General features: G+C 52.8%; 1 protein-coding gene across 2 annotated transcripts in view; it reads right to left on the reverse strand.

Annotated features, from left to right (window-relative positions):
* IQSEC2 (IQ motif and Sec7 domain ArfGEF 2) overlaps positions 1-15,226 on the reverse strand; it is a 75,325-nt gene extending 60,099 nt beyond the window's left edge. For both annotated transcript variants that reach the window (XM_034986530.1, XM_034986328.1), the window contains exon 1: positions 14,435-15,226. In XM_034986530.1, the coding sequence (XP_034842421.1) occupies positions 14,435-15,141 (707 nt within the window). In that variant the 5' untranslated portion in view covers positions 15,142-15,226. The remainder of the gene's footprint in view (positions 1-14,434) is intronic.
* Between the last annotated feature and the right edge of the window lie 268 nt (positions 15,227-15,494).

Below are 15,494 nucleotides of genomic sequence, written 5' to 3' on the forward strand. Positions count from 1 at the left end.
GTTCAAATCCACTTATTTGCTGTGCGACCATGAATGAGTCCATTCCTTTCTCTGAACCTCAGTTTCCCCAACTATAGAATAGGTATAGTAATTCCAACTTTAGAGGGTTGTGGTGAGGCTTGCTGGGGACACAATGGCCTAGTGGTTATGAGCACAGGCTTTGGGTCAGACAGGCCTAGGCCTCAATCACAGCTCTGCCCCTCATAACTATGTGATTTACATCTGTAAGGCTCAGTTTGCTCCTCAGTATAATGGAGATAACAATAATATTAATCCAATAGAGTTGTTGGAAGGATTGTGGTTGTAAAGAATATGTAATAACATTGGAAAATGCTTAAATGAGGAAAGGCTGCTTAATAATCGTTGTGCAAATATTGGTTATGGTGGAGTTGACGGGGCCTTCTGTACTCCCCATCCCCCTGCCCAGCTTTATTCTTTGCCATAGCCCTGACAACTATAGGACATATTCTGTATCTTCTTGTTTCTTTTCTGCCCCTGACCCCTGACATACACACACTAGAATATCAGCTCTGCAGGGCAGAGATTTTATCTGTTTTGTTCACTGTGTCCAAGTACCTAGAACAAGGTGAACAGAGAAGATGTTCTCCTACAGTTAAGTAGATAATCTGCTACTTAGGGGTAAAAAGGCATTCTTGGCTAATAAAATAGCCAGAATATAGGCATGGGGTCACAAAGAAGTCCACTATGCTTAGGGAACCCTAGACAGTTCAATCCAACTTGAGTACTGGTCAGAAAGGGAAGACCGTAGCTAGAGAGATGAGTGGAGCCATGGCCTGGCCAAAAGGGGCACACAAGAGCTTTCCTAGACCACAAATGGTGTAAAGACTTACATGTGATGATGGCCAGGGAATGGAAAAGCCCTCGGGGAGAGGCAAAGATACCTTTCAAGTTCAAGAGTCACCTAAATCATGACAATGTGAAAAGTGACTGTAAAAATCTTTTGAAAGATAATTCAGCTGGAGAAGAAGACTCCTGCCTAGGGGACCCATCTGAGCCCAGAATCAGACCTAGAAATGACACAGAGGCAGGTAGAGAGGTCAGGAGGATGACAGCATGGTGACATGCAAGAAAATCTCATAAAGGTTAATAAGAGAGAACAACCAGATGAATCACTGGAAAAATCAGAAAGCTTGTTGGATAATGAAACCACTTTCAGCAATGGATCCACCTGACGTTGAAGGCCGAGATGGTGGCAGGGATGCAAAATGAAGGCCATGGCAATTTTGAGGGCCAGTTATCCTTTTGCTGGTGATTACTCTTCCCACGGTCCTTGATCACCACTACTCATTGAACAAGTTCTGGGAGGCCAAGGATGCTGAGGATGATGATGAAGATGGCTGCATACTTCAGAGGAAATATTTGGCAATCACTTTTTAAATTTCTTCCTTGGGAAATAACGAGGCAAGTGCCACTTCACATTTTTATTTTAAAAAGAAGACAGGCAGAGACTATGACAAAGAGCCTTGAATACCAGGCAACAATGTATTGTCCTATAATTTCTGGGGAGCACTTGGGGGGCTCAGCCCTAGGACTGATCAGGTCAAATGCTGCTTCCCCAAACCTCATGCTCCTTCCTGTCAAGCAGGCTTTATTTGGTCTTTAGCATATTTTGCCTTCTAGTAATCCAAAAAGAATAAATGAACTATTTATTAAGCACCTACGACGGTTCGGGGCTTGTGTTAGGTTCTTGACAGCTGGGCGAGATGGTTATTCTTCTTGCCATTGTATAGATGTGAATACTCAGGCTCAGGGCAGCGATGTGATTTGCCTAGAGTTACACAGCTAATGAGCAGTAGAGCTGAGATTCAAGTCTGGGTTGGTCTGACTTTAAAACCAATGCTTTTAACTGCTACAGCTGTGGTTTCCTTCTGTCATGTCAGAGCCAAGTGGCACTTCATCTCCCATACCAGCCTGTGAGCTTGGCCTCTCTCCCTTACCTGGCTCCAATCTCCCCTACACACAATGCAGCCCAAGCCGCCCAAGCCCGCCCCCTCCCCCCGCCCCCTGCCAGTGAGCATTGGGGGGGGGATGAGCTTCTGGAAGAAACAATCATTCAAGGTCAGAGGGGGAGCACCAAAAAGGGAAGGTGGGGTTAGGCACAGGTATTGCAGCCCAGATCAGCTCAGCATTATGCCAAAAAAAAAAAAAAAAAAAAAAATAGAAGAAGGGGGAGAGAGAGAGAAAAGGATAATGGAACTGGTTCTCTCCAGCCCTCCCTTCCTGCCTCCCTCTGCTAGAGGCAGAGGGATGGAGGTTCAGCCATGATGGGGAGGAGAGTGGGTGGGAGGGGGAGCAGCTTAGAGCAGCTCCCTGTTGCAGAAGCCTCAGCTCAGCCTCAAAGCCCCCTCCTGCATGCTAGGGGCCCATCTCTGGCCTACCTGCTCCCACTGCCTAAGCAAAGGAGGCTGGGCTGCGCTCCCAGGAGCCCACTAAAATGAATGTAAAAAATAAAATAAGGTATGAAGTCATAACAGTGAAGGGGATGGAAGAGAGCAGTATCAATGGATGAGAGACTTCAACAAATTTCTGGAAGCCAAAACAACAACAACAACAAAAAGAAGAGTGTTCATAGTTGAAGGAGAGCCAGGGACGCCACTCAGGGGGTTGCAGCCAGGGTGGGAGCCAATCGGGCCAGCATGGGCCCAGAGAGACTCCAGACTCAGAGATGGTAGGTACGAGGAAGGGCAGAAATGATCAGGATCTGAAAACGGGGGGCAGGGGGGATATGCTGAAGGTAAGTACATGAAATTCTCCCCTGCTCCTCTAACCCCCAAATCCAGAATCCAAGCTGCCTGGTATGGCAAAATATCAGAGAGCTCCTGGCTAAGGGAATTAAACAATCTGGGATGAATTAGGGTACCCAGGGGCATGCTGGTGTACCCAGAATGAAGTGCTTTTCATTCGGGAATTTAGGGGGCACCCATTATAACAGCCAGCCCCCTGGAGACTCACCTAAAATAAAGCCAGCAAGTGGACAAGCCAGCCTGGATATACAGACATCTCAATCAGACTTTCTCCTAACTCAGTCAGAAACTATAAAATACAAAGTATGAGAGAAAAGACAGGCAGCCTCGAGGATCAATCCGGGTAGTTCCACATCTAACTAGCGGACATTCCAGAAAGAGGAAACAGAGAAAACGAAGGGGAGGAAACTACCAAAGAAATTATGTAAGAAAAGACAAAAGGCATCCGATTGAATGGACTCACTGAGTACCAGGTCGGGTGAATGGAAAACAGACCTTGAACTGATTACATAGGTTACATAGGTGGTTACAGAGCTGGTTACATAGGTGTGTTTGGCTTGTAAAAATTGACCAAGCTATTCATTAGTGACATGAGCACTTTTCTGTAGGCATATTATATATATTTTAGTGTGATGTTTAAAAAAAAAAAAAAAAAAAACCTTCTTCTAGAAATTGCCAAGCCAACTGTCCCCAGAAGATATGCTATGATTCTCCTGCAGTTTCAAGGAACTCCACACAACAGTAACAACACAAGTGAGCAAGCGAGCAAACAAGGTAGAAAGAAAGTCCTGGTCCCAAATATAAAACCAAGTAAACAGTGGTATGATTTTGAACCATGTCGCAGAGCATAAGAAAGGAAAACTCATTTGCTCTTGACGCTAGGAAACCTTCCTGGGAGTACAGAGGTTGCGACAGTGGACCATGGAAGCCGAGGTGCAATTATAGTCATAAGCACATAAACACGGCGTATTGGTGGTCAACTTTTAAAACAATTTGTCTTGATAAAGCACCGAAGACCTAATGATTATAGGATGCAAATGCAATCAACCTTGCGGAATGCAAAAGTACGGAGCACAGAATGTGGGAGGTGCAAGGGTGGAGGAGAGATGGAGGGAAGGATGAGACCCTAATAACTAGGTCTTACAGACCGAGCGGTGAAGAGATACTGTGGAAAATGGATGGAATAGGAAACCGCAGTTTAAAACACCACTTAATAAAGTTACAAAGGTAACTAACAGAGGAACCAAAGTGGTAATGTAACTATCACAACCTGAGAGGGAGAGAAAGAGTCAGGTGTTGTAAATAAGCTAAATCCTCATTTGTCCTAGTAGAAAGAAGTCAGTAGATAATGTTTAAAGTTGATAAATGAAGGGTGCCTGGGTGGCTCAGTTGGTTAAGCGTCTGCCTTTGGCTCAGGTCATGATCCCGGGGTCCTGGGATGGAGTACTGCATCCAGGCTTCCTACTCAGCAGGGAGTCTGCTTCTCCCTCTGACCCTCCCCCCGCTTGTGATCTCCCTCTCTTTCTCGCGTGCTCTCTCTAATAAATAAATAAAATGTTTAAAAAAGATAAAGTTGATAAATGAAGAAATAACCATTGAAGCATGTTATTTAGAGAGATGAAATCGCCACCAGAAAACCTAAATGGTAAAAGCAGTCACCTCTGGGGGCCAGAAAGGGGGGAGACAGGGAGACATCAGCTTTTTACTACACAGGTCTTTGTGTACTCATTGCCTTTTTTTTTTTTTTTTTAAGATTTTATTTTTAAGTAATCTCTCCGCCCAACGTGAGGCTCGAACCCAACAACCCCCAAGATCAGGAGTCATATGCTCTACTGCCTGAGCCAGTCTGGCACCCCATTGTTTGCCTTTTTAAAATATGTATATGTACTGCTTTAATTTAATTTTAAAAGACAAGTCCCTCCTCTTTCTTTGGACCTCAGTCTCCTGCATGGGACGGACAAAAGAGGGAGGGTGATGATTCCACGTGATGTGAGGTCCTGTTCTCCAATGCCGGCTTCTTTTTAGAGCAGGAATGAGACAGGCAAGTGAAGGGCTGATGCCCGCCCCCCCCAACTAACACCTCAATTCCTTCTGGAACCTCAGTAGTCCGTGAGGATGCCTTCTCAGCTGCCCCAGCCAGCACTGCTCTCCGGTCCCCTTCCAGCCCCACCATCACCCGTCCGGCCTCCCCAGCCTTCCATTCATTTGACTATTTACACCCGTTAGTTATTTATACCTGCCTGAGTCACAAAGGATTTGAGGTGGCTTACTCCAATAACACAGATAAAGAAAGAATAAAAAAATGAACTAGAAAATAGGAGCTCAGAAAAAGAGATCAACAAAGATGCTCAAACTGTATTTCAAATTGGCTGGTAGCCGGGGAAGAAGAACGAGATACAATGAGCCATGATAGCCTCATATTAGGAAGGAGGAAATACACCCATTCTCAGGGGATGCAAATCTTTGCCAGGCACGGAATTTTGCAATTCACTGTCCATGGGAGATTTCATGAAGGAGAAAGAAAGTTTTGTTTTTTAAACTTAATTTGTCCTACTTTAATGATGTGTTATCCAGATTTTTGGATGAGTTATCTCCTATAAAAACTAAAGAATCTCAGGTAACACCATGATTATAAAAATGAGGTATAAGAGGGATACCTGGGTGGCTCAGTTGATTAAGCATCTGCCTTCAGCTCCAGTCATGATCCTGGGGTCCTGGGATTGAGCCCCACATGGGGTTCCCTGCTCAGTGGGGAGTCTGCTTCTCCCTCTCCCTCTCCCTCCCCCCACCAACTTGTTCTCTCTCTCTCTCTCAAATGAATAAATAAAATCTTTTTAAAAATACAAAAAAAAAAAAAGAAATTAAAGTATAAGAGCATGTGCTTTGGCACAATCTTGCATTATTTCATAGGTTTTCTTCCCCCTGGAAATGACTATTAAGCACCTACAAGTATCAGGGAACGCCATTCAAATGATCTCGGTTAATCCTGATGACATAGCTGAGGTCCTCCAGTGGGCTGGGGCGCAGCCGAGATTCAAACTCAGGTCTGTCTGCTGGTAGCCACACTTGCGGTGAGCATAGCATAGCGTATAAACTTGTGGAGTCACCGTGTCCTACACCTGAAAACGAATGTAACACTGTGTGTCCACTGCATTCAAAACAAAACAAAGCAGAGACAAACTTAGGTCTGTCTGTCTCCAAAGCTCATTCTTTGTGTATCATACGGTGGGGCCTCAAAACCAAGGCATCCGGGCTGGAGATGCTCTGCCCAAGGCAATGGGCACAGAAGTGATGACAGACGCAAGCCCGCCCTCTTCCATGAAGACAGAAAAAAGAGGGATGGATGACAGGCCTGGCTCTCAGGCGGAAAACTGCTTCTGAGCTGCCTGTTACATTAAATGAGGACCCCGAAGGCAGAGGAGAGCGGCAGGAAAAAAGGTGGGCCTGGGTGGAGAAAGGGAAAAATCTGTGCCCCCTCCCTCACTGTGAATCTAGAAGATCAGGTTTCTGAGGGGCTGAGCCAGACAAAGCGGAGGGTCTGTCTGCCATGGAAGCAAGAGACCCTTTCTTTGGGTGATGCCTCCTCTTCATGGCTTCCTGCCCAGCAAGTCACCAAACCTCCTTGAGCCCCGGTTTTCTCATCTGTAGGACACAAAGACAAGGAGCCTTGCAACCTTCCCAGGATCTCAAGGCATAAAACTGCACACTTAAGGAACGGTCCTTTGACCACTGGCATTAACACTGACGTGACTCTTCTGCTCACACATCAAGCGGCCTCGGACAAGTCCTTTCTCTCTGGGCCTCAGCCTTCTCATCTGTGAAATGAACAGCTTGAGCAGGATGATTTTTAAGGGTCCTTCTAGCTCCAAGTTTCTTGGCTTTTATGCTGGGATAAAACCCTATCTTGGCTCCCAATTCCCAACGGAATAAAGCGCCTTATCCTGCTATTCAAGTGTCCTCCTGATCTGGGCTGGCTGACTCTTCAGACCCTCCTCCAGACCCTTCCCGCCTCGCTGTTTGTGCTTTAGTTTGTACTGACCTCATAAAAGTGCTCCCCCCGCCACACACACACACCCTGCTGGTTCCATGTCTCTGCACATTCACTCATGCAGTCCCTCTGCCTTAGCCTCCCCTTTGCTCTCCATTTCCACCAACCCACATACCATCCTTCTTCATCTAACTCACTCCTACTCATCCCCCAAGTCTCAGCTCAGGCATCACCTCCTCCAGGAAGCTCTCCCCGACGGTCTAGGTAGATGTCCCTCCTTTGGGCACCCACAGCCCCCTGTGCTCCCCTCTGGCCCAGCACACAGGAAACCCCAGTACCTTCATCTTCGCTACCCAACTGAGAATGCCGTGAAGCCGGGAGCTGTATAATAGTAACCACGGAACTTCCTGCCTGCAGTAGGACAAGGCATGGCGCGTACGAGGCCCGCGATACTCACTGGACTGACCTCTCTTTCAGAAACGCGGTGAGCTCCCACATGGCCTCTCCCTCTGGCTCTTCTGCAGCACAGAGTTTGGCAAAGTTATTAATAAAAATAATGCCTATCGCTAAGTAAGCAGACACTGTGTGCTAAACACTTCACCTATGTCATCTTATTTAATTTGCACGACGATCATGAGAAGATTTATAACCATTTAGGAATTGGCCAGCCTATCAGATGGACAACTGCCTCCCTCCCAGTGTTTATAAGGGAATTTGGGGGAAGGAATACAATTTAGGTAGTTTTCATCACGGATATGATGACAATGATTCTAAAGTGGCTATAGAGAGGAAAATATTGGCTTTATTCAGGTGAGTGCAGCATCCTGGAATCCAGTAGGAAATCACAGGGCCCAGACATGCGGTCATATTCTCCCTTTAAAAGGGTATAAAAATCACATAGCTACAAAGAAATGCACTGATATTAGGGAAATGATACATATCAGGTGCTAATTATGATAAATTTCCTTCCAAAATGTTAGAGGAATCATCCTGATGAGCCCGCAGAGCTCTGGCTTGTTACCTTTGTTTTGAAGATGTGAGGCGAGGATCTTGGTGGAATTGTTTTGTTTGCTACATTACACCTCTAGGGGGCAGGGCAGCCCCACAGATTATTTTCCATCCTTGTCTCTCAGGTTTCCATCCTGATCAGAACCTTGATGGGTATGTTAGGCAGACAGGGAATTTTCTGATATATTTGGCGGCGGGGTTGGGGGGCGGGGGAGAGGCACAACATGAATCTTATCTATCAGAAAACATAGTTTTATCCTCATCTGCTACTTGAGAAAACCGAGGCTCTCAAAGTTAAATGACTTGCCCAGAGTTGCAGAAAAGTCCTCCTTCCACGGCCCTGTACTTTCCCTGACTACTAAGGCCCCTAGAGAGATTTGGCTCTTAAGTGCTTGAGAACAGGCTTCCCACGTAAATGCTTTCAACGTGGATGCTTGGAGAGCATCTCCTTCTAGGAGAAAGTCGGAGTAACTAGCAAATTACCTGGTCCTAAGTGAGTTACATCAAAAGTGGAAACAAGCCATTTACTCATCATTCTTCCCCATGACCAGGGTTTATCATTTCTGCCAGAGAACGCAGCAGGGAAAGAGCCAAAGGGGCTGCATCTCATTTTGACTCTAAGACCCCACGCCCGGCCCAGGGTCTGAGCCCAATAAAGACTCAATGGAAAAGAAGGCACTTTCCACTAGACTAGGTAGACTGCACGCAGGTCCTATGCGTGTCTCTTGGCTCCTTTCAGAGCAGAACACCTTGCACTGAGGGTCAAGACCATGGTATGACATGGCCACGGCATGGGAGGGAGAGGTAACGATGAGCAGATTGGCCTCGATGTCCCCGAAGGTTCATCTGACTCTGCTACCCTGACATCCTAGCAGCTGGCAAAATGGGTGAGTGTGAAACGCACAGAGCGGAGGCCAAACCACTCCTGGGAGCACGAGGACAAGGCCACAGAGGAGCCAGGAGGAGCCCGCAGTGGAGCCATCTCGTGCCGCAGGAGCCCCGGAATGGGGAAAGATGTGGGCCCCTCTGGCCATTAGTGCACTGAGGCTTAAGCTGACATTCATTTGTCTATTCGACATTTACTGGGCAGCTACTATGCGCTGTGCTGTGCTGTGTGTTTCCAAGTTGCTTGCTCTCGCACTCATGCCCAGAGCACCTGCACAACATGCTCTCGATACATGTCAGTTAAATCTCAATCTGAAGGGACCCTCGATCCAGTAGGGAGGACATGAGATGCAAACAAAGAACCAGAAAGGTATCAAAAGGGGCGAAGTGCTCATTTCACGGGTCGGAGATAAACCAGCAAACCAACATGGGAGAGGGGACAGTGCAGCTCAGCCTTGGGAAGTGGATGGAGCTGCAGCCCAGGAGAAGGAGGCAGCATGAGTAAAGCCCGTGAGACCATCAGCAGGCTGAGTGGGCTAACGCGGGGGGTACACCAGTCCTTCTGGCTGGAGCATGGTCTGTGGGAAGGGGCCTGGAGGAAGATGAGAGGAGAGCGGCGAGTTGGATCCCGCTCCTAAGAGGGCCCCGCGTGGCGGGTGGAGGAGTGGGAACATTCTCCCACAGGCCGAAGGCAGAGCGAAACCCCGGGAGCCCTGCAGAAAGCTTGGCCTGGCTGCGTGTCACCAGAGGCTTGTCAGAGCAAGAGCAGGGGCGGCATCTGTGAGAGAAGACTGTGGCAAAAATCCAGGCGGCCCTGACGGACCCTGACTCCAGCAGTGGTCTCAGCAGCTCTGCTCGGGGGGATGGGGGAGGCCGGAGCCGAGCCTGGAGTGTCTTTAACGTCTTTCCACCTTGCCTGCGGGAGGCAATGGTGTGCACAGACTTGAACCAGACACTTCTGGGCCCCATGCGGTTGTGTAACCTCAGGCAGGTCACTGCACCTCTCTGATCCTCGTTTCCCTGTCAGAACAATGAGGATAATACTAACCCCCACCTGGCAGGGACTCTGCAAGTGAGATAAGCAGCCGGACTGCATGGTGGGTGAGAATGCTGCAGATGGACTCTGGAGCCTGGCCACCTGGGCTCCTTCGAGCTCTTTCTCAGTCCTGCTGCTTATTCAGTGAGTGACCTTGGGTAAGTTAACCAACCTTTCTGGGCCTCAGTTTCCTCATCTGTGAAATGGATTTAATAACAATATCCACATCAAAGGATTCACATGAAGACTGAATGAATTAATGCATGGAAAGCACTTAGAACAAATAGTGCTTGGCACACAGTAAATGCAGTAAAAAAAAAAAAAAAAAAAAGTGCTAGCTATTATTACATAAAGCCACAGAGGGTGGTGCCTGGAACACAGAAGGCTGAGACTCACTCAGCACGTGTGTGGCCTCTTCTCTATGCTCCGGGCCTTTACTATGCTCTCAGCAAATTCAGAGGCCCCAGTAGGCAAGGCGGGGGGCGGGGGGGCGGGTTGTGAGATGAAAGAGTAACAGAGGGCAAGCCTGGGTCCAGTCTTCCTCCTGCCTAGGCCCCCATCTGACACCCACTCTCTTCAAAGCCCTCCAGCCGGGTCCTCGGCCAGTGGCCTACCCTGCCCTGATCCTTCCTTCCTCCCAGAACCTCCACACCCCACCACCCTTGCTGCTCGTTTTGTGCTGAGCACTGTTGCTATGGTGGGCTGAGCCTGGAACCCTGCATCTCTGGCCAGGAAGAAGGGGCTCTGCAAGCGCAGAGAGCATGGTGTTTACTCAGCCTGGTGGCCCCTCCTGCTCTGTGCATGCAGCCAAGAAATGTTTGTGGATGACAACAACCCCATTCTTGCCCCAGATCTAGACAGAGAAGCAAGATTCCTCTAATTCTCATTCAACTCGACATTATCATTTCCTCCCACACAAGTATAATGCTCCTAACACAGTGGGGGGAAAATAAATGGCTTACCCTCCTGGGAAGAAGGAGAAACCCTCCTCCCCGGGAAAAGCACCCTAGACCCCAGAGGAGACAGACTTCCCCAGGGCCCCCTCCCCGGGCTCACTCCCCCCGCCCCCACCACACTCCCTCCCGGTGTCCTCGCCCCCGCAGGAAGCACACACTGACACAGCCCAGCAGCCAAGCAGTAGACCACGCATTGCCCTGGCTGTCAGGAACACCAGGCCAGGCCCTCTGGTTGCTGTCCCCCAGTGTGAGCCAGCTTGCAGGGTGGGCGGGGGGGGGGGGGGGGGGCGTTGTGTGCAGGCCGGGCGGGGGCAGAGGATGTAGAGTTACCACCACACCAGCTTCAGCCCACCACCGCCTACAGCAGAGCCGGGGCTGGGCCCATGCAAACAGCGTGGGAAATCCAGCTCTCTTCAGTGTGGAGCGCCTTAGCAGTGGCCCCCAGCACACCCGTAAATCATTCCAGGCGCCAGAGCTGCGAGGGGGGCCAGGCCAGGGCCAACAACGAACGCAGAGCTCTTCTCCAATCATCTGGAGACGGGTGACGATGCCAAGGATAAAAGACCCAAAGGAACGTTGGTGGAGACCAGCAGCGACTAACAAACAAACAAGCAAGCAAACAAACAAGCGAAGCCCTCACATCCAGAAGACCAGTGGCCAGAAGGAGGTTGAGCCTCGTCTCGCTCTCTGCTGCACGAAAAAGGCCACACCCAGAGCACAGCAGAAGGCAGACTGGCATCCGGGAACCTGTCCAGAGGAGACAGCGCGGGAGGATGTGGGAATCCTGGGGCTATGACACGGGTGGGGGGTGGACACAACCGCGGCTATCAGCTGCAGTAGATGGACAGTTCACAGGACCGAGAGTCCGTCTTCGGGCGAGTGTGACCTCTGGCGTGTCGCTTCCCTCCTCTGAGCCCCCTCAGTTTCTTCGGCTAGAAAATGTGGATCGTGGTGGCAGCCCCACAGGGTCGCAGGGAGGATTAAATTAAGTCCCCGGGCACACGGGACCCTCACCAAGCAGCAGCTGGGCCCCGGCCCCCTCTCTCCCCCCTTCCTCCGCCAGAGGGAGCCTGGGGACCAGAAACGCCTATAGCCTGTACCCGCTCTACCTACCCCCCCCCCGCCCCCCTCCCGCGCTGCAGCCTCTGCTGCCCGGCTTCCAGCTGTAACCTTCTCACCCGCTCCTTGCAAACCCAGGACGGGCCTGGCAGGGGCCTCTCCTTGGCAGCTGCGGCGGCGGAGTGACTACTGCATCCACGGGCCCCCTCTTGATGCCCAGCCGGGAGGGAGACACAGCCTTCTTCCCTCCCCCGTCGGCGCCCCCACTCCTCCCAGAGTCAGCTCCTCCTGCTCAAGTCCTCTAGGTACCTAAGGCTCTCCCGGCCTCTCCCAGCTCGTGACCTGGCCAGGTCCTGAAGCCAAGAGACTCCTGTGGGTTGGAAGCTCTGGTGGAAAAATGACAGGCCTCGGAGACAGGTGGACGTGGGTTCAAGTCCCAGCTCCACTGGGAGCCAGCAGCGTAACCTTGCGCAAAACCCTTTCGTTTTGGAGCCTCAGTTTCCCCGTCTCTAAAATGGAGTTGCTACTGCTCACCGCACAGGGCCTGTTGTGAGGCCCCGAAGAGGCAATAATGGATGTGCAAATATTTAATATATGGTTAGGAGAGAGTCACAGTACCATCTAAACCCTCTTATTAATCCAGTAGGAAATGTGAGGCAAAGAAATCCAAGGAACAGCCGGGAGGGTGCACAAAAGAGGGACAGACCTAGAGACAGGCCTGTGCGGATGGCAGAAGCACAGAGATCAAGAGCAAATGGGCTTCCAGCCAGCCAAGAGATTCAGATCCACGTCTGCAGGATGGAGAATCTGAGGGTAATGGAATCCTGGAATTGGGGAAGACCCAGGTCACTTCACTGGGCTTTACACCCGATTCAGGAACGGTGCTTTCTCCAGCTCTTTCCGACACCCACTGGGCCTCTGCCGGACACGTCCAGCCAGCTCCCACCCCCCACCTCTTGAGTCAGTCCACTGCATCACCCGACAGCCAGGTTGCAAAGTACTCCCTGATTAACCCCCCAATTTCCCCCTGCTCCTGGTTCTGCTCCCTGGAGCCACACATAATGAGGCTGTCGCAGGCGTGACCACTCTAGAAAAGTCGTCCGTAGCCAGGCTCAAGGGCCACCAGGCCCATCCAGTCTCCTGCTCCCACCCCCACCATGGCCCTCTCCTGAAACAGCCTCGCTTGGTGGGTCTGGCCCCTTCCTCCAGTGTGGGACCCACGCAGGCAGTCTACGGGGAATGGGCTCCCAGCAACCACGCCTGGACAGGAGAACCCATCTCCCTCGGCCCCGGACTACTCTGGGGCAGTCCACACCAAAACTCAGCTGAGGGTGCACTGCAGTGGAGCCCAGCTGAGCCGTCGAGCTGCAGCTGCAGCTCCTGGGGCCCAGCCATCTCAACCCAGCACCCCAGCCTGCTGCCTCACCACGGGGGAGTTGCAGAGAGCTGTCTCCCGGCAGATTTCCTGAGGCAGAAGGCTTCCCCACCCCCAGCCCAGCCTCCAAGAGACACTCCACTGGTTGTGGCACATGGTAGGACCAGCTGAGCAGTGAGAGGAAGGGGAAGGCTGTCCATTCGCTAGAGGACTTCAGACTTGCTCGGTAGTGTGGCTGGATTAGTCACAGAACCCTCAAATCTAAGCTGGGGGACCTTAAAGAGCATTCAAGGCAGACAAGATATGGGGGGACCTGATGGCCTGAGAGAGGAAGGGACTCAGTCAAGGTCACGAAGTCAGTCTACAGCACAGCTGGAAGGGGAACCCAGGTCTGCTAACTCCCGGTTCAGTGTTCTTTCCAATACAGCAAAAGGGAAAGCAGGGAGCCTTCAGGGCAGCCCTGTGAGCCTGCATGCCCTTGACTCTCTTAGCCTGACATTTATCCCGACCAGCTCTTGGTAGTGTCTGTAGGGAAGAAGTGGACCCAGCCCATGGCCCACCAACCCAAGAGATACTGCCAAGGTGTCCCAAATAGGCCAACACACAGACCCCAGCACAGAAACTGGCACTGATCCAACTAGAGGGAAGCTCTGTAGACTTCCCTTCCTGGTAGCTCTTTAACTGGGGGGTGTTTTTCTCCAGGGTGGAGAGGGGGTGGTCTTTGAGGAACTAACCAAGGGCCTGGCCTCCATCTTTGCTCCCCCATCTTTGCTCCCCTGGCCAGGATGTGCTGCAGTTCCCCTCAGAGGGACGTCTCAGCCTCCAGCAGCCATTCCGGTCCCCACCTGCCTCTCTGGGAAAGGATGGGGCTGAGGCCGCCAGAGACAAGATCAGGCCTGCACTCAGGACCTGCAGAGGAGACCCAAAGTGGGGGTGGGGGGAGGATGGGGGCTTTCTTTCCCTTGGGGCTCTGAGGTGACACCATCAGATAATAGAAATCCCAAGCAGCACATCCAAAATAAATAAATAAACGAAAAGCCATCCCCTGGCAAGGGTACAGCTAAGGGGGTGAAGAAGTGGAGGGGCGAGGACTGCTGTAGGCCCTCACTGGCCGTGGTTTTGAGCAAGAAGAGACACCTGCACTCATCTGGCCAACCCAGGCTGGGGTGGCTAGAGAAGGGGTGGCGGCTCCTGGAGGAGGACCCAGCTCCTCCTGACAGGCTGGGACGGGAGAGGAGGACATGGCATCAGGCACGGGCTTCTTACTTTATCAGCCGGACAAGTTGGAGAGGGAACTAGAGGGGAAGAGCTGGGGTGAACGGAGTCGGGGCGGGGGGTGGTTTACGAACACACGTTCCTTACTTTCTCTGGAGGGTTGTGGCCGGGCTGGTGCTGGTACTGGTGCTGTGGCCGCCGCCGGCCCCGGGGCTGGAGCTCCTGGATGCGCCACGGCTCATCTGGCCCCGCTCCCGCGGTGGCCGGGGCCCCACGCCCACCGCCGCCGAATAGCCGGCTTCCTTCTCGCGGCCCGGGTGAGCTGGCCCCGTCTCCCGCCCGCCACGCTCGCGACCCAGGGCTGGGTTCTCGTGGTGCAGGTGGCACTGGGCCACGTCGCGCTCGCGGGCTGGGTAGCCGGTAGTGTCCTGGAGCGGGTAGGCGGCGTCCCGCTCCTTGTCCCGATACACTGCCTCCCGGTTCTGGTAGGCGCCGTCCCGGTTCGGGTAGCCCACGTCCCGAGCCGCCTGGTGGAACTGGCTCTCCCGCAGCTCGCGGTGGTGGAACTGGGTCTCGCGCAGGTTCTGGTACTGGCTCTCGCGGCCGGGGCTATCCCGCGCGCCGTGGGGGTCCCGGTGCAGCTCCCCGCGGTGCAGCTGGCTCTCCTCCCTCAGGTCGCGGTTCTCCTGGGTGAGCTGGTCCAGCTGGCCCTCCAGCTCTTCAATGCGCCGCCGCTGGGTCTCCAGCAGCTGCTGCTGGCTCTCGATGATGTTGTTCAGCTCCAGCAGGTACTCCACCGCCCGGTTGGGGCTCTCGGATCCCGGACCGCCCGGGGGCCCCGACCCCGCCTCCATCCTGGCGGCCCAGGGGCAGGGGAAGGGGCAGGAGAGCCCGGTCCCCGCTCGCTCACGGCGCCACCCTCCCCCGGGCCCAGCCGGGGGAGGGGGCCGGCGGGACGCGAGGGCGCGCACCGGGCTCGAGGGCCCGGGGGCCCGGGGGGGCCCGGGAGACAGCTCTGGGGCCGGCGGCACGGGGAGCAGGAGCTGAGGCTACCGCTGCCGCCGCCACCGCCACGGCTCAGGAGGACGCGGCCCACGGCGCTCCGCCCGCTGCGGAGTCACTGCGCAGCGCGGCCGCGCGGGACCGCCCCGGCCGCCGGCCCGCCCCCCGCCCCTGCCCCCACCCCGCGCGCCCGGCCCGCCCCCGC

The sequence above is a fragment of the Mirounga leonina genome, unplaced genomic scaffold (genome assembly GCF_011800145.1).
Source record: "Mirounga leonina isolate KUSES-001 unplaced genomic scaffold, KU_Mleo_1.0 Mir_101529, whole genome shotgun sequence".
Taxonomy (NCBI): domain Eukaryota; kingdom Metazoa; phylum Chordata; class Mammalia; order Carnivora; family Phocidae; genus Mirounga; species Mirounga leonina.